The sequence below is a fragment of the Panthera tigris genome, chromosome E3 (genome assembly GCF_018350195.1).
Source record: "Panthera tigris isolate Pti1 chromosome E3, P.tigris_Pti1_mat1.1, whole genome shotgun sequence".
Classification (NCBI taxonomy): Eukaryota; Metazoa; Chordata; class Mammalia; order Carnivora; family Felidae; genus Panthera; species Panthera tigris.
The window spans coordinates 32,320,764-32,343,150 of record NC_056675.1 but is presented as its reverse complement, the minus strand read 5'-3'; the positions used below and the strand labels follow the sequence as shown (position 1 = coordinate 32,343,150).

The following is a 22,387-nucleotide window of genomic DNA, read 5'->3' as shown; positions in this document are numbered from 1 at the left end:
AGCTACGTGTGCTCCCGTCATTCGCCAAGGTGCTCTGTTTTCTTGGCTTCGGCCTGGCATCCAGAGAGGCGGCCACCGTTGGTCACAGGCTCAGAGCCCCCTGCCTGTGCGGCCATATCTGTGCGTGTTCTATCATCCTTGTGATGAACGTCCTTGTTCTATCTCTCCAGACCAGGCCCTTCCCTTGGAAGGGCAGCATTTGGGGTGTGCGGTTTGTGGTATTTCCACTAAGCATCAGAGTTGAGACCTCACATCGCTTCTTGCCCGTCAGAGAAAGTCCGTCCAAGAAATTGCTGGGCCAGCACCTGCCAAAGCGAGCTCGTGGAGAAAGTGCCCTTGGAAAACACAAAACAGGGATCCTCTGTCAGCTGCTCCACGCCAGGACGCTTGGCACTGAGCACCCGGGCCTGTGTTCAAGGCCCTTCGTGGTTTCACTTGAACCCTCACCGGAACCCTGTGAGGGTTTAATCCCTACCTTCCCGATGGGCAAACGGACAGGTTTTAGGTAGCTGACCCAAGGGTTTGCAGCTAGGAGAGGCTGAATCCGAATTGGAACCCAGGCAGTCTGGCTCCAGGGCCCACCTTCTGCAGTTGTTCGGACTTGCTGGTGCTCTGTCTGGTGTTGTCTGTCTCCCTCGCCGCTCCCTTTTCTTCCTTCGCTCCTTACTCGTCTCGGCGATGATGTGGTCCGTCTGTTCGCCGGCATGGGAGTGCCCCAGGAGCAGGGCTTTGCGTCGTTTACCCCCATTGTCTAGAACAGCTGGGGCATGACTGTTGTGTGCTAAGGGGTCTGGTCCTCTGTCACTTTCCCCTGGAGATAGCTTCCCACAGGCAGAGCCCGTCCCCAACGCCTGGTGTTGGCCGCGGCACTCAGAGGGCTCGCCACGCACTGGTGGGAGAGAAGTGGTCACCGTGTGCGCCAGGAGGCTCATGCGCACCCCTCCTCTTTTCCAGACCCTTCCTAGATATGGTGTACCACGCCCTGGACAGCCCGGACGACGACTACCACGCACTGTTTGTGCTCTGCCTCCTCTATGCCATGTCTCATAACAAAGGTAAGCCTTCTCACCTCTCCCGCCTTCCTGGCATCCCCCTCCTCTGCCTCGTGGAACAAAAAAAGAAAGCCGCTCTCCTTGAGGGATGCCCTTTCTGGTTTTGGCAGACTCCCCCGAAACTTCTCTTCAGCCTCGTCAGAATTTCTCAGGTGCTTTTGCACAGACCAAAGCCACAGGAATTGGTTACTCAGGCAATATGGCTGGTGGGAGGAAGGGTACAAGTGAGCGTCTAACCTGGTATGACTATCTTCACACTGTGGTTTTCTTTCGACCCCTCGCTTTTACAACCGGCTGAGCACCCGACCTCTTTTCCTAACATCAGAACTGAAATCAGTCAAATTGTGATCTTGGTTTTGCTATTTATAATAGCTGAAGTTCTTGCTCTGGGTTGAGGGCTAAAATAGACCCTGGGCAGATTGGGTGGAATTGTAGGTTTCCTTTCTGAAGAAAGGTGTGGTTCTCTGGCTTCCCCCATTGAGGTGGAGTGGTCAGGATCAGAGTCCCGTGGAACTGACAGATCTGGTTAGGATTCATTCATTCACTTCCTCGCTGGGGACGGCCTCTGGTGTACCCCCCACCTGGCTTGACACCGGTAGGTTCTGAAACCTCCACATCAGAATCTCTGCACAGAAATCAAGAACATTCTTTCTGGCCTCTGCCAGGAGCTGGGCTTGGCGTAGAGGGGACTTTGTAGCAGGTGACGTTTTAGGAGGTTTTTCATAAGCTAATTGGGAGGTGTGGAGGTGGATGTGGGTTTTACTAAGGCAGCCTATGCCTAGAAACGTTTAAGAAGCCCTCGACATAGTAAATATTTACTCTTAAATCTTTAACCCTGATAAATAAGTGGACTAGTGGCAAAAATATATATGTTAAAAAAAAAAAAGCCTCCCCTCCCATCTCTGTCCTCCACCCTCTTCTTCAAGGCAGTTCGTGTTAGCAGTTTCTTGCGTGTCTCTTTAGAGATCTCCATGCAGACCCAAGTACAAGCGTATAGGATTTTATTTCTACGACTGCCCCGCACTGAACCATAAATAAGGTGTCCCTAATTGTCCATACCCTGTTTTTCTGACATCGTCATGTATCCACGTATCATGTTCCTAGAGAACTGCCTTGTTCTTTTTGATCGTCATGTCTGTGCATCATTGATTCTGCCATCATCCCCTTATTGAACAGCACCGAAACTCCTTCCAGGCTTTTCCCACCCTGGAGAGGACCCACCGTGATGGCTCTTGTCATTTGTGAGTCATTGTGCCCCCGGCAAGAGACCTCTAAGAGGCGCTCAGCAGGCTCGGAATCCTGCTGACGTTTCCTCCCATCTCGCTCGCTCCCGTGGCTTCTGCGATCCCCTCCAGCCCCTGGCGTGGTGAGTGGCACGCAGGAGCCCTCAGTTTCTGGGCGGAAGCAGAACTCCATGAGACTGACCGACTCCCGCCCAGGTGCCGCCCACCGCTCCCCGGCACCTGACTTCTGTGCCCTCTGCAGTCCGAGCTCCTGCCCGCTGCCTGCTGGAGACTCCTACTCAGGTGTTTCAATGGCACCTGGAACAATGTGTGCCGTTCCCTGAAGTATACCCTGACCTCATCACGCTTTCTGCCGTTTCTGGTTCGGTTCAGATTGCCTACCAGGCTGAAACTACCATGACCTTTAGCTCCTTCCCTCCTTTGATCTAGCATTTGGTCGTCAGCCTTTGTCAGTCCTCCCTCTTCAGCTGTCTGATCAGCAGAATTTAACCAAGTGTGGCTTGGTGCCTGGCTCGAAGCTAGATGCTGCAGGTGAGAGCCAGAGGCACGAGGGCAAGAGAGGTCTGGGCACGTCATTCCAGTGGCCGTTATCCCAGCCTCCGTACGGGTCTAACATACGGCCGTTTCGTAACCCGTCCTCCATAGCACTGCCAGGAGATCCTCTGTGACACGGTGTGGACCATGTGCCTCCCGTTCAGAATCCCTTCGTGCCTTCGTCTCTCCCTTAAACTCCTCCCTCCTCTTCCTGGCATTTTAAGTATCCAGACTGCACCCACCATTCCAACTTGATCTGGTTCCTCTGACTTCCCTTCACAGACCTTTGGGAAGCAAATTTTTATTTGGGTGCAAATTTTTATCTAGTGGTAGAACTCTTTCACAGAGATAAACTTGGGGATACTGACACGGTACTCCCCGAACTCCTTAAAGTTCTGGTTACAAGCAACAGGAACTACTTCTCATTAACTTAAAGCAGTAAAAGGGAAAGTCTATAGGAAGGCCCCTGGGCCAGCTCCCAGGATCCGAGCAGTTGCTGAAAGACAGAGGGAAGGGCAGGAACCAACCAGCTCTGGGGACTTCCTCAAGGCAGATTGTGATTTGGCCCCAGCAGATCCCAGGTTGGGAGTCTGTTTCCATTCAGGTTTCACATTCTTGGGCAAGAGATCTGATTGTTGCAGCTTTTGGTGGTGTGTCTAACTCTGGAACATTCAGTCATGGCTGGGGGTCAGGGTCATATAGCACAGACTTGGCCCCAGGGCCCTGGGACTGGGACCGTTCCCAGAGCAATGAGCTTCTCTGGAAGCCTGGCAGCCATCCCGGTCAGTGCCAACACGCCTACCTGCTCCTGGCTAGTCTTCTACTTTCTTACATTCGTTTGTGTTTCTTCCTGCCATTTTCTCGACCCCAGTGTCCCCACCTGTTGAGATTCTACTTGCCTGTCAAGGGTCTAGTTGCAAGGGAGTTTTTTCTGATCCCTTCAGGTGATACTCACTTGGGGTTTGTTAGTCCCATCTAATGTGGCAGGCACATTTTATACATTACTGAATTTGACCTGCCTAAAATTTTGTTAAGGAGTTTTGCATTTATGTTCAAGAGTGATATTTGTTTATGGTCTTGTAATTCTCATTCTATTTGCTTTCAGAGTTATGTTTACCTTATGGAATAAATTCAGAACCATTTCCTACTCCTGGATTGTATACAGTTTTTATGGAACTGGTATGATTTCTTCCTTAACTGTTTGGTAGAATCCACCAGTGAATCCATCTGGGCCTAGAGTTTTCTTTGAGGGAAGATTTTTAGCTACTCAGATTCTTCAGTAGATATAGGGCTAATGAAGCTTTATTTGTTCTTCTTGAGTGAACTTTGATCGCTTGTGTCTTTCAAGGAATTTGTCATTACATCTAAATTGTCAAATTTATTGGTATACCCTTGTTCATTATGTTCCTTTATTATCCTTTCAATGTCTGTAGGATCTATAGTAATGTCCCCATTTTAATTCATGGTATTGGTAGTTTAGGTCTTCATGTTCTTTTTCCTGATCAGTTTGGCTAAAGATTTAACAATTTCATACTAATTTTATGGATACTCAAAGAACTGTCTTTTGGTTTCATTGATTTTTCTGTACTCTTTTTCTGTTTTCTGTTTTATTACTTTCTGTTCATTATTTCTTACTGTTAGCTGCTTACTTCAGATTAATTTACTCCTCTTTTTGTAGTTTCTTAAGATGGACGCTGAGATCATTGATTTTTTAAGCTAATCAGTTTTTTTCTTTTTTTGAAAGAATTTAACATATACTGAAATTAATCTTTTTTGTTTGTAGTTGTATGAATTGTAGCACAGGTGTGGGTTTGGTCAATACCACCATAATCAGGATTCATTACGATTCCATCAACCAAAACTTCCCTTATGCTATTATTCCTTGTCAGTCATACCCTTCCCATACCACTCACAGATATTTAACTTTTTTTTCCTTTTGTGATGAGAGTTTAATACTATAAATTTCCCTCTAAGCACTACATTAGGTGTGTGCTTAGGCACAATAAATTTTGATAGATGTGGTTTGATTTTATTCACTTTAAAATATTTTATAACCTCCCTTTTATTTATTCTTGTCTGTTGTGTCATCTGTGTAAATTCTAGTTATGTTTCTATTAGAGAATTTCCTCCTGGTTTGGTCTCTATTAGAGATTTTTCTGTCCTGGGTCATGGTCAAGTTACTTGGAATTGGTTTGATCCTTTGGAGGCTTTTAAGCTTTGCTGGTGCTGGTCCAGAACAGCCTTTAGTCTCAGGCTCACTTGGCCCCACTGCTGAGGGAGGCCCTTTCTGAAGAGTGTACCCAGTGGGCCACAGTTGGGTGGTCTTTCCACACTGGCCGCTGGGAACACGAACTCTTGTCAGCGTTGTGTGAGCCCCAGATCGTTCCACCTGCTGTGTTCCAGAAAGTCCTTCCCTTCTGTCACATGCATGTACAGAGCAGGACTTAGCTGACGCCTCAGATGGACCGTCTGCAGCTCTCTGGTCCTCCCTCTTCTTGGTTCCAGTCACTTGGCCCCTCTGAGCTCCAAACTCTGCCTTCTCGACAGAGGGAGACTGTGGCCTTTCTTGGGATTTTCTCTTTCTGGGCCAAGGCCTGGAAACTCTTTCCAGACCGTGAACTGGAGCGGTCCCTGGGCCCGCTGCCTTCGTCTCCTCCCTCACAGGGTCACCCTCCAGTGCTGCTGCTTGTCCTGTCCAGTGTGTCGTAATCACTGTTTTACGTATTTTGCCTAGTTTTCTAGTTGCTTGAATCAGGAGGCTAAATCCAACCCATCCTGGCTGAAAGCCATGGCACTTGAAAAAGCTTTACTGTGGTCTAATCGATGTACAATAAACTGCACATATGGAGAGTGTACGCTGTGATAAGTTCTGACCTATGTTTGCACCCATGAAACCATCACCACAATCCAGACAGCGTGCATATCCATCACCCCAAACCTCTCCTCCTGCCCCTTGGTCACCGTCCCCCTGCCCGCTCTCACCCCTCTCCCCAAGCAGCACCGAGTTGTTCCTCGTCACCGTAATGAGTTTGTCCTGCCTAGAATTTCACATAAATAAAATCGTGCAGTAGGTACTCTTATTTTGTATGGCTTCTTTCATTGGGTGTGATTATTTTGAGATTCATCACGTTGCTCTGTGTGTCGCCGGTTCGTTTCTTCTGACTGCCGAGTAGCTGGCCTCCGTGTGTTCATCCATTCGTCTGTTAATGGGCACTTGGCTTATTTCCAGTTAAGGGTAAAGTACTAGGAACATTCATGTACAAGTCTTTTATGGACACGTTTGCTTTTTTCTTGGGTAAATACTGAATCATACAATTGGTCTAAGTTTGTTTTTAAACGTTTACTTATTTTGAGAGAGAGAGAGAGAGAGTGAGAGCGCGAGCGAGCATGCTTAGGGGAGGGGCAGAGAGAGAGGGAAAGAGAGAATCCCGAGCAGACTCCACGATGTCAGCACAGAGCCCGACGTGGGACTTGATCTCAGGAACTCTGAAATCGTGACCTGGGCCAAAACCAAGAGTCAAGACACTTAACTGACTGAGCCACCCAGGCACCCCAGGTTTGTTTGTTTTTAAGAAAAACTGGCACATTTTTTCCCTAAGTAGCTGTATAATTGGCGTTCCATCACCAGCGTATGACGGGTTTTCACATCCTTCGCAATACTTGTACGGCACTCCTTTTGATTTTCGTCATTCTAATAGGTACGTAGCAGTGTCTCATTATGATTTTAATTTGCATTTTCCTAATGACTAATGATAATGACTTTCTGTGTGCCTCATTTGCCACTCTGTGTCTCTTTTTTTTTTTTTTTTTTTTTTTTTTTTAGTTTTTAACGTTTATTTTTGAGAGAGACAGAGACAGAGCATGAGCAGGGGAGGGGCGGGGAGAGAGAGAGACACAGAATCAGAAGCAGGTTCCAGGCTGTGAGCACAGAGCACACGGGGCTCGAACTCACACAACTGTGACATCATGACCTGAGCCAAAGTCGGACACCTAACCAACCGAGACATCCAGGCGCCCCTTTTCTGTGTGTCTTCTTTGGCGAAATATCATTTCAAATTTTTTTACGGGTTGTTCGTTTTCTTATTGTTGAGCCTTGAGTTTTTGGGTTTTTTTTTAATAATATATGTTCTGGGTCCTTTATCAGATGAGTGTCACAAGGATTTCCTCCCAGTCTGTGACTTTTCTTTTCCTCAGCGAACAACGTCTTGTGAGGAGCAGACCTTTTTAAATTTCCATGGAGATCCTGTGGCACTTTTTCTATCTCTTTTTCTCTCCATATTTTCGCTTTCATTCCGGACTGCCTGGTCTTTAAAGGCAGAGACCATGTCTGTCCCGATGGCCTACCATGGTACCCAACTTAATGGCTGGCAGCCGGTCGGCACTCAGCCAAAGTGTGTTGACTGATCGCCTCTCGGCCGTGCGGCGGCTTCGCTGGGCTGCTCTTTCTCTTTCTGGTAGCCCGAGCTCGGGGCCTCAGCAGGGGAGGTGTCGTCTTAGGGGTGGGGATGCCAGGCTCCAGGGGGCCAAGGGGCACTTTGTCTTTCTGGTGGCTGGCTTTCCTGAAGGGCTTCCTTCCTGGAGCCGGAGCTGTGTACCTGGGAGGGAGGCACTCCCTTGTCCAGCGCTGGGCCCTGGAGGGACCACCCCACTGAGGTCCTGCCTGGGGTGCCTCCCTTTCTTTCTTGAGGCTCCTCCTCTCCCCTTCCTCCTCGACATCGAAGCGGATTTCTTCTTAAAAGAGTGGAAGTGTATAATTGAGGGAATTTAATTCCTTCTTCCATTTCCTGCTGGTGCTATTCATTTATTTCTTCCCTCAGCCTCCCAGCAGAGATCTCGGGAGCCTTATTTATTAGATGCCAGGCACTGTGGTTAATGTTGCGAATGCGGTGGTGAACCAAACACATACTTTCACAGACGTGACTGTGGCTGCTGTGGAGGGAGCAGGGCGAGAGGGGTGGGAGGTGACGGCAGTATGACAGGCAAGCGGGGACACACGGCGGTGAGGAGCTTTGATTGTGTTCTGACGCAGTGGGAACTCCGAAGGTTGTTCAGGCAGGAAAGCGTTGCACAATCTACATGGCTTCCGTGTTTACCTTCTTTTGAAAGTGACCGCTTTGTCTCTAATCTCCTTTGGTTCTGAAAGACTGTCAGTCACGAAGAATTTGTTCCTGAAGTTACTCAGTTACTTACTAAGGGCACAGCTGTGTGCCAGGCAGCGTGCTCAGCCTGGGGGCTCACGGACTCCAGGCTGACCGAGGCTGGGACCGCTGTCCGCTCATCAGGCGGGCGGGCAGCAGGCGAGGGTGGGCAGGGCGCCCCGAGAAAGGAATGGGCTGGAGCCAGTCTGCGGGCAGTGGGTGGGCAGTGACGGTGAACCGCATCCTATGGGCTGGGGTGGGGGGTGCTGAAGGTGGGTTCATCCGGGAACTGATCTGACCTCTGTGCACCCCTTAGAAAGGGTTCACCGTAGTTCAGCCAGAAGACGGGCAGAATGGAGAGATAATGGGCAGGTGTGGGCAGTGTCGAGGAGGTGAAAGCGAAGGGCTTTGTCGTCATCTCTCAGGTACGTGCCACACACTTCCTGTGTGCGAGGCGTCGTTCTGGGCACTGGAACAATCTGATGAGCCTCCATCAAGTGAATGAGAAGAAATCGGGTCGTGTTGTGACAGAGAATGCACCGGTGGTGGTGGTGGTGGTGGTGCGAGGGTTACTAGCTAGGGGGGGTCAAGGGACGCTGGCCTGAGGAAAGAATATGACAGCGGAGGCCTGAAGGGCGAGAAGTCCCCTCTGCCAGGATCTGGGGCAGGTGTGGTCCAGGCGAAGGGAACAGTGCGTGCAAAGGCCGTGATGTAGGCGAGAGCTTGTAGGTTTGAGGAGCAGAAAGTGAGGCCAAGCAGAGCGAGGCACTGACCAGCCGGGTGGGGACCAGATCTCGGAGGGCCTTGAAGGCTATGAAAAGGAATTTAGATTTCATTCCAAGAGCAGTGGGAAACCCTAAAGGACTTTTAAGTAGAAGAGTGACATGATCAGATGGACGTCTTTGAAGACCAGTCTGGCTACCGGGTGGAAAGTAGACGAGGCGGGTGAGGGAGAGGGTTGCTGCAGGGGATGTGGGAGGCCCAGTAGGAAGCCGCCACACCCATCCAGGTGAGGGCTAACGTGGGTTGAATCAGCATGTTGGCTGTAGAGATGGAGAAGACTGGAAGGTTTTATGATATGTTCGGAACCTAGAAATAGGACACGCTGATAGAGTGAACGGGACACTCGGGCAACTGTTTGGGGCCATTTACGAAGATGGGGAGACAAGGAGAGGAGCGGGGCTGGGGGAAGGGAGTCCTGCCTGGTTTGGACGGGAGGGAGCACCAAAGGAGGAATCTGGGTGATGCCCGGGTCCCTGACCCTGCCACCGGTGGTGTCATTTCTAGAATCAGCGAGCGTGGGCCATCGAGCAGGTTTGGAGAGGAAGCTGGATGCTTCAGGTGTGGCACCTGGGAGCCCGGTGCCCGGGGGACCCCAAAGGAAACTGCCTAGTGGGAAGCTGCCATCTGGCTTATGCTCCAGCCCTGGCCTGTGGGCCCAGGGTCTGCATTTGATGGGGGTCTTTTGGCTGTTGGTCGGCTGGTTTTTTGGTTAGGCAGCATGCAGTTAGCCAGTTAGCCGCACTTAACCTTCAGCCTCTCTCTTCTAGATCCATACCTTCCAAGCAGGGCCCCTAATGAAATGGTCTCTCTCCGATAGATTTTTCATCATAAGACAATTTTAACATAAAAGCAATGTTAATAAAAACCAAATGTTAGCTCAGGCCTTCCAGTAAATCATAATAGATTAGATGCTGCACCGAAATGAATACCCCACTGTGGAAAGGGTTGACCGGTTGGAGGAAGGCACTCGTTGTGATTCAATTGGGCCACATAATGAATTCTGGTTCATATCTGTAGTAGCAAATGCAGCCGTCTCTCCTTTGTCAGGTCTGCAGAGGCCTGGCCCGAGGGAGGGGGGTGAGTTCTGCAGCTTGCGTGTTCTTCAAGGCTTCCCTACTCCACCCACCACCCTCTCGCACCCTCCATTTATCATTGTTTACCCGAGAGGAATCTTGGGCTTTTTGGGTTTTGTTTTATCTTGCTGAGAAGTTACTGGAACACAGATGAGAGGTATGGGAAAGGTTGAGAGGTAACAGGATAAAGGGAGGCTTTCGCCATGCAGAGAGCTGGCAAAACATCCTTCTGGATCTCCAGTGACACATAATCAGAACTGGAAGTACATTGGAAATCGGCCCAACATCTGGTTAGCTTTCGAAATAGTGGGTCTATAGTTTTCCAAAGCTGGCAATGCTTGCGTGACTACAGCCAAGGAGACCTCGGCCAAAAGAAAACAAGTTTTTTGCCCATCACTTACCCGGTGCCGTTGTGGTCTCTTTATCCAGGGTTGTCTGTCTCCGTCTTTCTCTGGAGCTTTGGTCTGGGTCTTTTCCACCCCTGTCCCAGATGGGGGCTATTGCTAAGGAGGAAGAATCCAGAAATCAGAACTTAGAGGGGAAGCTTCTGACATCATGGAGCCACACCCTTGCCTTCCATTTCGGACTTGCTGGGTCAGTTGGGAGTTCCGTCCCCACCCTCCCCCCAACCCCGTGGTCCCTGGGTGGAAATAATGCAGAGGGAGACCCTTTCTGAGTCACTTGGACAGAGAGGGATCTGACCCCAGCGGGGAGGGAACCCGGAAGCGTGTGGTCTGCTGGAAGTCTGAACGTGCTCGCACATCTTCCCAGGCCATGTGAAGTACATCTGGGTTTCTGTGGAATTTCTCTATTGCTCATCACTGAAGGGTTGAAGCAAATAGGACAGTGTATTATCCACAGTGTTTACTTCAGTCGGAGTTTGGAAATGGCTTGCAGAGGAACTCAGTCAGGCTTGCAACAAAATCTGCCTTTTAGTGCCTAAAACTTGTGTGTGTGCGTGTGTGTGTGGGTGTGTGGAGGGGGTGCGTGTCCATGCACACATGTGCGCCGTTTTCCTGTTCACATGCATGTTCTGGTCATACCGTGACATTGGCCTTGTTAATAACAACCCTCAGCCACTAATTGGTTTGAACCCAGAAGAATGAAGCTTTTGAATTGCCACACGGGCCTTGAAAGCCAAGGTCTGGAATGGGATAATTCAGAGTAATGGGGCGGCAGGGGGCGGGGGTGGTGGTTAGAGGCCACGGTGAGAGAAAGAGAGAGATGGGGAGGAAGTGAGGCACCTGGCCCAGGAGGAACTTTGGGGAAGGAACAGAGACGTTCAAAGGGGTTTTTGCAAAGTTTTGCCACGTGTCATACGGAGTCGATCCCGTTCTCTGTCTCCCTGTTGGCCGGCGGTAAAATCCACCTCACGTAGAGTGTGGGGAAGAGTGCCTTGAGGAGATGGATCGCCTTGAGTGGCCGGGGGGCAGTGGAGACCACTCCAGAGTAGGCATGAAGGAGCACAACCGGATCACGTCGTCTCCCGCTAGCTGCTGTCCCGGGATCTTGGCGTCCAAGCCTTGCCCGTCCCTTTCCCCCAAAGTCTACCTCGTCGCTTCCTTCCAGAGTCCCCACCTCCACCCTCCGCGAGCTCTTGCCCACGCCTTGCAGCTGCTGCCTGTGAAGCTCGAGGCAAATGCTCGCTCCTTCAGGATCCTCCCTGGGTGGCGCATCCCTGAGTCGGCCCCCAAACAGAAGAGCATTTAGAAGTTAGCTGGACCTTGTCCACGTTTGGAATCTTCCTATTCTAACCGTGCTGCTTCCTTGCTCTGTGGCCTTGGAGACGTGACTTAACATCTCTGGGCCCTCCTTTCCAACTAAAGGGGGAGGTTGTGCTGGACTCTGGTCCTTTGAAGTTGTAGAAGGAACTGTTTCAGTCCCTTGGGGTCCCCTCCCCCCTCCACCCCCCCGCCCTCCCGCTTCACAGAGAGTGGAGTCGCCACTTGAGGAAAGTCACGATAACCGTGGAGTGTTTTTCTTCCTGTCGAGAGAGGATTTGGCCACAGATTTCCTCATTTTTTGACAAATTCTCAGGGTCTGGGGGCCCTAATAGGAAAGAGACAAAATGGAGCTCGTCATGGAAGTCCAAGAACCGGTTCAAGTCCCTGACTGTCCCGGTTCTGGTGATCACTGCCGCGTCCCCGAGGGAGCCAGCGGCTGGGCCCCTCCTGCCATCCTCGCTGAAGGGGGCCGAGAGATGGTCCGGCCCAGGAGCACTTCTCCCCTGGAACCACTGGCTGCCAGGTCCCAGGGAGCCAGAAATGGGAGGATTAGAGCGATGTCAGGATGGCGTTGACATCTCTGGGGAGGGAAAACAGACGCCAGAAAAATTTCACTTGATGTTCTTTTTACCATTTAATAAAGCAGCGTGCTTCGGAGTTAGACGTTTAGCATCAAAATGGGATCTAGAATCCGCAAATTGAATTTTCCTCGCCGTCAAGTGTCTTGACGAAGCCGCTGCTGGTGAGGCGGGAGAGGGAGAACGGCCCAGCTCCAGCCCTCAGGCCGTCCCTCACCCGTGTCATCTCCCCGGCATGGCTTAGCCTTTGGTTCGGAGCTGGAAGGAATTCAATAAAGCAAGATATATTGTTATGGTTTATTACGTCAATGCGTGTGTGGAGGAGTTACTTAGAATCCAGACAAGCAGCTCTTCAGTGCTGTCCTCCACTGTTTTGTCAAGGTTCTAAATGAAGCGTCATCTAGTACTCAAGGGGCCGTATTTCAAGAGTTCCGAGAAGTGTCACCTTCCCCCTTTGGTAGAATAACAGGAAAAGACGTGCTTCAAGCGCAAACAATCCATTCAGCTCTCCAGCCTTGGATCAGGCGAACCATTTGTCTCTGTAAGTGTATTTTTCCAGAGCCACCTTCGAAGGGGGGTAAGGATTCGGGGCCCCTCTCCGCACCTGGCCTGCCCGAGTCGCCCTCACAGGTCTTCCCCTCGCCCGGCCCCCCAGGTTCCACTTCAAGGAAAATGACACTCAGTGCCCAGCTGGACTCTGTGCCCTCGCGTTTCCTCTTCACAGCCACCTCTCCCATGTCTTGTCTGTTGTGTTTGAAACGCCGTCAGTGTTTACTGGCAGGAAAAGGATTCCTTGGCCACTTGAAGGTAGATCCGCGCCGTCGACCTCTTTGTATTTGCGCCTCTCTGTCGCGAGCGCTTAGCCCCGTCTCTCTTCGCCGACACCGCCCCTCGCCTGGTGCGGTGCCCCCCACCCACCGCCTGTGTGCTCGTCGAGTGGCCGGCCCCGCTCATCGAGTTCTCTGCCAGGAGCTTGAGGCGCACCTGCCGGGCGTGCCTGCGGTTTCCTTTCCGTCCGGTCGCTTCGTCTCCGTGTGCGTTTCCCCCACCGTGGAATGTGTCCGATTATGGGTGGCCTCTGGTGGCACACAGGCCTAGCATGAGGTGGCTGAGTGGCACGTCGTGCAGAAGTCACTCCTTTCCCGTGTCCCCCGATTATGTCCGGGAGCGTGTCACTTTTCGGGGCTGGCGTGCCTTCCGCACCTCCTAAGGATCCGCCGAGCCCCGTCTTTAACAGAGAGAGCAGGCCTGGGCCGCGATGAGTTGACGCAAGTCAACGATCCTTGACTAAAATGTAAAAGCGTTGTCTTTTTTTTTTTAACACTGCCTGTCAGCGTGGCAGCATGTTGATTTCCAGCTTACACGTGGGGATAGAAAATGATACGTTTTGATATGTACTGATTCAAGTTCCATTTCAGAGAACTGTGCAGTGAGCTCTAGTTCAGGCAGCACCGGTCGTGGCAGAAGTCACGGAGATGGACCCCAGGTCGCCGAGGTTGGGCAGCGCCTCCTGGGGCGCCTTTCAGGATGAGCGGGGTTCTCATGAGGCGGCCCCCTGACAGCTTGCCCCTTTGTGCGTTCCAGGCATGGATCCTGAAAAACTAGAGCAAATCCAGCTCCCGGTGCCCAGTGCGGCCGACAAGACCACCTACAACCATCTCCTGGCCGAAAGACTCATCAGGATCATGAACAACGCTGCCCAGCCAGGTGCCTGGGGTGTGGCTGCTCACAGGGGCCGTAGAGTAAGAGGGACCGGGCCGCCGGACTACGCACCAGGAGCCCTGGGTCCTCGGCCTGTCCTTTCTGAGAGAGCAGGCAGATTTCAGCTCCTCCCTGGGCCACCCATACCGCTCTGTCCATCCGCGTCTTCTCCTCGGGATCTCCTCCTCCTTCCTCCCCTGTCTGTCTTCTCCTTCCACACCCAACCCTTCTTGTGCCAGTTTTGCCAGTGTGTGTCACCCTCCTCTCGGGGAGGCCAAGGCCACGTTTGAGCACGAACCAGCCTGAGAGTGTGCACGAGGGAAGTTTGGAAGGTTCGGATCAGGGGCCCTTGATGGTACAAGACCTGCCCAGCGTGTGGCACCTGTCAGCCCAGTTCTGAGGTTTTGGCCAAGGATCCTCAGCCAAGGCAAGGGCTAGAAATAACAGGAGGGGTGACCAAGCACAGTGATTCCTAAGTGGAGACACCTTTGCCCGCAGGGGACGTTTGACAATGTCTGGGGACATTTTTGGTTGTCACAATGTGAAGAGGTGTTACTGTTGGCCCCCAGGGGTCAGGGATGCTGCACAGGACAAGTGCACAGGACAGCCTCCAATGACGTAGGATTATCTGACCCAAAACATCAGCAGTGCTGAGCTTGAGGGACCCTGATTGCCAGGCGGATTCTCTGCAGAGGCAGGGGGATGGGCCATCAGCGTGTGTGAGAGGGCACAGAAACGGGCCCAATGGAGACATGGCCTGGTTAAGAGGGAACCACTGAGCGGTACAGTAGGAGCAGTCAGGCGACGAGCCCATGTCAGGCTCAGGAGAAGGGCAAGGGTGGGAGTCGTGATAACAGGTGAGGACTCCAGAAGTCAAGGGGCGTGGGCTCCACGAAGCGGCCAGAGCCCGGCGTGACTTCGGGGAGGGTGTACAGAGGCTTGGGGGGATGGCTCCACGGAGAAATGTTGATCGAGTGCCTCCTGCATGCCAGCCGCTGTGTGCAGATGACGAGGGTCCAGGAAGTACAGGACAGGTGTGGCTCATGCCTTCCAGGAAGCCACGGCTGGGCATCCCAGACTGCTGCGACTCCACGAGGAGATAGAATCTCGAGCTCAGGGGCGCTCAGGGCTAGAACTAACACTGTGGCACTCACAGACATAGGGGTGGTGTTTAAAGCCACGGGAGAGAAGAGAGGCATATCGGGGACCAAGCCCTGGGCCACTACAGGTATCTCAAGGTGATGAAGAGGGACAGCCAGCACGGGAGCCTGAGCCGGGTCCCACATGGAAGAAGAGGGGCAGCGAGAGAGACAGGTGTGGCTCAGGACCAAGGGCACTTGGTGGGGTCAGTTTCTACCGAAAGGTCCAGTATGGGGAACAGAGGTCGTCCCCGGGGACAGTGGCTCAGGGGGCAGTTGGCAGGGGCTCTGTCAGCAGGTGTGGCTCAGTGGTTGAGGATGGCAGAGCGTGGTCTGGGTGTTGGAGAGGAGCCTCCGGGGTGGGGAGGGACGGCAGCCCCTTAACGGGGCCAGTGGCAGGAAGTCTGCGCCTGCCAGGAGCTTGCAAAGGAAGAAGGGTCTTGGTGGAAGATCACATCCCAGTCGCCTGGAGGCGGCCGCAGGGGTGTCGTGGCTGAGCCAGGGGGGTTCCGCGGAGGGGCAGGCAGCAGCGAGACTGAGCCCCGGAGAGCTGGAGGTGGGAGGCGGGTGGTGGGTGGGCACAGCCTGCGGGGCTGTGTTCACGCTGGGCCCGTGGGGCCCTGAGAGAGAGCCTCGGAGCTGAGACCAAGCAGCCTCTCCCAGTAAATGCTTCCCTCTTCTCCGGTTCCCCTCCTGACACGTGAAGCAGGAAAAGGATGGGCAGGGAGGTGAGCACTCGTGCGTCTGCCTCGAGTTTTTCCCTGTAGCCTGTCCCGGTCCTCAGGGTTCCCAGGGCCTCAGGGCTGCAGCCTTGAGACTTCCTCCTCTCTTGGCCCTTCTTCCACATCGAGCTGTCTCCCCAGAAACGAGCTTAAAGACGCAGGGAGGAGTCTGCCTGGGAGCAGGGTGCCCTCCCATCAGGCAGTCACAGATGCTTCTAGGAGCTGTGCTCCACGGGGCTTTTGGCATTCAGAGCCCCTGGAGTCCACTACCGCCCGGGGTGAAGCTTTGGACAAGTCACTTCGCTTGTCTAAACCCCAGTCTTTAGAGTGCCCATAGTGGTGGGTTTTTGTAGAGACTTCTCGAGGGAGGGGTCCGTACAGTGCCCAGCACGGTGCCCGGTTCACAGTAGCATAGCAGGTGGATCGGTCATGGACAGAAACCCATACTCAGACTGGCCGAGGCAATCCAGACAGAAACAAAACTACTGGCTTGTGTGACTTGAGGTCTTGTGTGACTTCAGTGCTGGCTTCAGGCGCAGCCGGGTACCGAAGCTCAAGTCGTTAAGACTGTTTCTGGACTCTACCGCTGTGTGTGTGCCCTTCTCTCCTCGGGCTCTGGGCCTGCCAGACATACTCTGGGCGGTCTGGGGGAAAGGGTGGGCTGTGGGGGAGGGGGTGGGCAGTTTGTAGAACCCCGAACAGAAGATTCGAAACTCCGGCAAGGGTGCGGGGTGGCCAGTGTGGATCCCGGTCTGGTGCCACTCAGGCCCCACCACTGTGCCCGTGCTGCTCTCGGCCCAGCGCGAGGAGAGGTTCTCTTGCCCGGTGGTTCCAGCACGGTGTGGAATTGAGCCTTATTGGCTGACTGGCTCCCTCACCCGTCCCTCCCTCAGTCACCGTGACCAGAGAGATAGGGCATCTGACCAGCCTGGCCGATGTGCCTGTCCCTGGGACAGAGGGGAGGGACCAGCTGCACCCAAATTGCATGCCCAGGAGTGGAGTTGGTGATTCTCCAAACGAAAGTGGGGGTGCTTGTTCCTGAAAAGAGGAAGGAACCCAGCCAAGCAGAGCAACCACAGACGGCCACTTTTTCAGCCTCCAGTAATAAATAGTAACAATCTTTTTCCTGCCTCCTCTCCCCTGATAAAGGGGGTGCAGAGGAGTACCTGGCATGGGCGGTGTGGGTACATTCTGTTGTCATTGACTGGGGAGGGGTTGGCCCGTGGGTTTCCCTCCGTGTCCCCACTGGGTGTCCAGGGCCCGTCACCTGTTAACCTCAAAGCGATAAAGGCGAGAAGCTGTATTTGAGGGCTTCCCGCCAGGGTGTGCGAGGCTGACCCAGGTTTCCTGTGCAGATGGGAAGATCCGGTTGGCGACGCTGGAGCTGAGCTGCCTGCTCCTAAAGCAGCAAGTCGTGGCCAGCGCGGGCTGCATCATGAAGGACGTGCACCTGGCCTGCCTGGAGGTGAGGGCCCCGCCCCCGCGGCCTGTGTTCCCCCGGAAGGGATGGAGGTGGTGGGCAGGAAGCTGCTGGATCCGGATCGGAGCCCCAGCGTCCGCGGCACCAGTGAGAAGCAGGGCGTAATGGCCCCGATGCGTCTCCAGAAGAACTGCCCTTCCTCTGAGACTGGCCCGATGAACCTGCCTAGTTACTGAATTTGTGTGGTTTCTGTTACAGTTACCGGCCTTATATTTGTCACCGGAATTGTATTATTCTCCTTTTGGCATTACAGAGATTTTATACATATTCAAACACACGCACGCTTCTTATTTACTTACGGTTTATTGTGCCAATACCTGCATCTGTTGTTTTTAAATAGTTTTTATTGCCTTTCCCCTTATTTTTCATGTTTATTTGAGAAAATTTGGAAAGTACAGGGGGGAAAAAGTAGCAACCCGAGTTGACGCTTTGCTGGGTGTCTCTCCAGATACACACACATGTATAAAAACGGAGTCACCATGGCCATATTTTATAACCCGCTGCCCCCACCTAACTCGGTGTTACCACCTTCCCCTGTCACCACCTTGAATCACCTCTCTTTTGCCCTGTTTTTATTTTGAGCTCACCCTCCCTCCCTCTCACATTACGAACCACTAGATAGATTTAAGGAGATTAGCCCGGCCTCTCCCCTGTTTTACATGCTCTCAAATTTTGGAATTAGTAACTCACGCGACTCCCTGCCCTCCCTCCCCACCTCCCTCTGTTTTCACAGGGTGCCAGAGAAGAAAGCGTTCACTTGGTACGGCATTTTTATAAGGTACGTTGCCAGAGCACAGGGGACGGCAGTGTGGTGTGGGTCACGTAACTGGGACTGTAGTGTGTGGGCATACGCACGTGAAGGTCACAAGTCCGTGGCTGCTCCGTGTGCCTGTGCTTCCCTAGTGACCCGTGTGCAGCGTCCCAGTGCCCGGACGCTGTCCCAGTCCCCAGTCCCTGGTCTCCCCCTGCTTCTCTTACCAGGGCACCTGTTGAGGATTCAGTGCTACTGCGGACGGTTTATCAGTCACGTGTGAATTTGTGTATTGCTGAATTTACATATAAGTTGTGAATTACTTACACCTGCACATGACTAAGTCACATATGTAAATTAATAGGTGCATGAATTATGTTTTTCACGTAAAGTAACTTTGAATTGTATGTGAATTTATGAATTATATGCATGTACGTTATTATTTTTTTAATATTTTATTTTTGAGAAAGAGAGAGAGAGAGAGAGAGAGCAAGCATGAGTGGGGAAGGGGCAGAGAGAGAGGGACACACAGAATCCCAACGGGCTCCAGGCTCCGAGCTGTCAGCACAGAGCCCGACACGGGGCTTGTACTCACAAACCACAAGATCATGACCTGAGCCGAAGTCGGACGCTTAACCGACTGAGCCACCCAGGCACCCCTGCATGTGCATTATTTATAGACCTGTGTGCCAGGAAACCTCGTACAGGCTTCTAGAGGTTTATCATTAGGGGTAGTGAGATTTTGTAAAGGACCACCATGACTTTGAGTAACAGAGAAATTTGTAGATTCCTCTTCGGATTCCAGATGTTTAGTTTTGAAATATCTCCTTGTGATGGTTTTGTGTCATTCTTATCTAGGGCATGATGTATTCCTTAGGGAAGCATGTAATTTGTCAGCAGTAGGTGGATTAATCCATATTGACATGGACCTAGTCCCTTCCTGGTTTTCGACCTCTGCGTCAGGTCTTTCCAGGTCCAGTTAGCCACAGTTTCCCCTTGTCGTTTGGCTGATGAGGAGAAAGGTGTTAGCGCTGCCATTTTCTTGTTGTTCAACCTCTTTGATTTTTTGTATTCTCTTTAAACTGCCATGAATTATAGGCACATAGGCACCAGAACTCTTTTCTTTGCCAGAAGCTTTTTAAGCCACTGCCCATTATTGTCCATGTTCATTGAGAGAAAAGCAGGCCTTGTAATCTAGGATCCACCTCGTCAGGCTCAGACGACCCCGTGCAGCTGCAGCATGGTGGGCACACCCAGCCAAGGGTGGACCCCTGCGGGCCCCCACGCACAGGGGAGGAAATCCCAGGCTCCCCTTAGACCATCGCAAGAGGCTTGGCCTCAGCGAGGATACACGTCCTCGGCAAAGCCCAGGAGAAAGCGGAGGCCTCACGGCTGCATTAGTCATCTTTGGGTCTCTTTCCAGGATAACTGCTCTTAGTTTGTCCCCTGCCCCCCACCCCCCACAGAAAGTCTTGCATTGCAAAAACCGAAAGACAGAGATACATAGGTAGACATTTGCCCAGAGGGTTTTCTTCACCATTAGTGAAAGGAGAGCTATATTTGAATTGCAGCTCCCTTCTCCCCACCCAGATTGTTCTTTTATCCTGTAAGTTTTACTTATAAGGTCTTACATATAATACAATCCTGTAAGGTCCTAAGTATAATATCTCAGAAGGTGTTGGATATTTCCAGGGTCGTGATTTCTGTGGTTCTTACGTGGAACTTATACTGGAAAAATGTATAAAGGATCTCTTCCATTCCCACCCTGCCCATGTATTTGTGTTTGTGGATGTGTGATTCAGGACTTAGGAGAGAGACAGGACAGTTCCAATAGTCCAGATGCATTCAGGGGAATCTCCCCTCCCCTCCCCTCCCCAGCTGTGCTCCGTCCAGTGGTGCCCATAATGACCGTGCTCACATTTAGCAGCCCTGGCCGGACGGCGGGCTCTGTGCTCAGGTTGACCCGTGCCACCCTCACGGTGACCCGCGTAGATGTGGGCTGTCACTCGGGTCTTGCAGCGGGCCAGCGAGAGGCTCTGAGAGGTGAAGCTGGGATTCGGCCCCTGGTGTACATGTCTCAGACCCAAGTTCTTAGCCATCACAGCCCCGCGGAACTACAGAGCCTCACAGGCGTGCCTCAAAAATGAACGGACCAGGCTGTATAATTTTAGCGTTAAGTATACTTAATTACACGCTTCCTTTCCGAGGTGTGGCGCCTCCTGGTTTGAACACGGCAGCTGAGCCGGGCTTCCCCATCTCTCCCACCGTTCTTGACAAATACATGATGTTGAACACTCGCCATTTTAACCACATTTATATTTTAATTTTATGTGGTGGTGTTTTGTTGCTGTTTTAATTAGCTGCCTTGACAGAAGGGATCTAACTATACGTGCTTAAAAAAAAAGGGGGGGGAGAGAGTCGTTGAGAGGCGCAACATGATATCCGGGCTTTCGTTTGAGAGAGCGTGTGTGTTTGTGCTCACGTGTGTATTTTACTTCCTGGTGATTTTCTAGAACTCGCTAATGAGAACCAGATGGCCCCCCAAGCCGTGAAGTGGAGTTTATAATACTTTGGTGTTTATGGAAAAAATATGCATAATCTCCCTCCCTTCCTTCCTTTTTAGGGAGAAGAAATTTTTTTGGATATGTTTGAAGACGAGTACAGGAGCATGACAGTAAGTGAGGGGCCAGAAAGCACTGGCGTGGCCTGTGCGGCTCGTCCTGCGGAACCGAGAGAATTCTCACTTGGGCCTTTCTGACCGAAGGACACAGATTGGCGGGGAACTGAGTTGGAAACGGTGCCTCTGGCTCGCTGCCACTTTTGAAATCTCAGATGACACTCACTCCCCCTGTTAGGGTCGTGCCGTAGATGGGTCGGAAAGATTCACTTGGGTGCAAAATGGTCCCTGACTGAGGTCTCACGCCACGTCAGGAATGTAAAGCATGTTGTACGTAGTTCTGCCCTTGCTGCCCGCGTCACCCTGATGGGAGTGGCTGCTGTCATTCTCTCCCGTCACCAATCAGGAGGCGAGAGGCTGAGTGAGGCCCCAGGCTGCCCAGCCAGGGAGGTGAGAGCCAGGATTCCAAGGCAGAGCAGTTCCCCTGCAGTGTCCTGCCCTTCTCTGCTGGGCCCCTGGAATGTTCCGGCGTGTTGCTTGTCCTCGAATCCACGGCACCGGCTTAGAGTCCTCCCCGTCTGCCTCCGTCCGGCAGGCACGGTCATGGGAAGAGATTGGGTCACGCAGCTCTCTCTGTCGTGTTTATTTCTCTGCATCCCTAACACCTGCCCCTTCGTTGGCAGTCAGTAATTAGGTGACAAATGTCCTTTTCGTGGACACTGCTCATCAAAGAGTGAAGCGATTTGGGAAGTTGCAATGAACCTCAGTGTCACAAACACAGAAGCAGCTTGCTCAAAGTGGCTCCTGGCTCCCAAGCCCATCTCACCGAGGGGTGGACTGCTGGGCCCTCACCACACCCCTACCCTCGGCACTTCCGGGCCCTCTGCGGAAAGGGAACGTTGTAAGTTGGCATTCTTCGTCTCCAGATGTGCCCGAGTAGTGCCCGGGCCTCCTCTGGTGATGTGTAGGTCACCCAGGTGCATCTCACACCTGGTGGTGGCCACTGCCCCCCATCATTCCCCTGACCCCCCAGAAGAGTGTCTCTGTGTCCTACTCTTTGTTTGGACCAGTAATGGGAGTGGAGTGGATTTAGGGATGTCTCACCCCCGGGATGTCTCCTTCTGCGTTGCGGTTCTCCACAGGTCGGTTTCCTGTTTGAAACGGGAGGCTCGTACGTCACCTGATGATGTGGAAAAGCTCGGGGTCCTAAACCCCTGCTCAGTTTCTGCTCTTGTTACCTCCTGACGATGTGACCTTCAACGGGTTGCTTCCATCCTAAGCCTTCATTTTTCCCGTCTGTAAAATGGGGCCCACAGCACGCACCCGGCCTGGATGTGTAATACCGAAGGGGTGCCTCCCATAGACGGTGTGCATGAGTGCTTGGTTCCCCTCCCTCCCACCATAGGGGCCTCCCCCGGCCTCGTTTGTCTGTCTTGTCGCATGTTCATTGTGTGTCCTGCACGGTGTCTGGCACCCCAGAGAACCTGAAAGGGGGCACACCCCATACCTGAAAGTCTAGTCCTTAGGTCAGACTTCAGGAACCAGTCGCTGAGCTAAATGAAGCAGAGATAGGCCCTTGGGTGCTGCTGATGTGCTCACGGAGACCCTTGTGCTAAATCCAGGCCTTCATTTTTGACCTTCATTCATTTCTGAATCACCTCCTGTCTAATGCAGAAGGTGTAATGAGGGCAGCCGTCTGCTGTTCTGCGGAAGGTGGTGGAGACAGGTGGGGCAGCGCGGAGGGGGCTGCCAGGGGGTGGAGGGCAGGCCGGAAGGCACTGCTGGAAGGCGATGCCAAGGGCGGCCCCGGGGCAGGAGATGGGGTTCTGTCACCCTGCCCTGGGATAAAGG

The 22,387-nt window shown here is 52.5% G+C and overlaps 1 protein-coding gene across 10 annotated transcripts in view; it reads left to right on the top strand.

Moving 5' to 3' along the window:
• CLEC16A (C-type lectin domain containing 16A) overlaps nucleotides 1–22,387 on the top strand; it is a 201,620-nt gene that overhangs the window by 66,847 nt on the left and 112,386 nt on the right. For all 10 annotated transcript variants that reach the window (XM_042971412.1, XM_042971414.1, XM_042971411.1 and 7 more), the window contains exons 12-16: nucleotides 955–1,055; nucleotides 13,711–13,833; nucleotides 17,044–17,153; nucleotides 17,902–17,946; nucleotides 20,543–20,593. In XM_042971412.1, coding sequence (XP_042827346.1) covers nucleotides 955–1,055; nucleotides 13,711–13,833; nucleotides 17,044–17,153; nucleotides 17,902–17,946; nucleotides 20,543–20,593 — 430 coding nt within the window. The remainder of the gene's footprint in view (nucleotides 1–954; nucleotides 1,056–13,710; nucleotides 13,834–17,043; nucleotides 17,154–17,901; nucleotides 17,947–20,542; nucleotides 20,594–22,387) is intronic.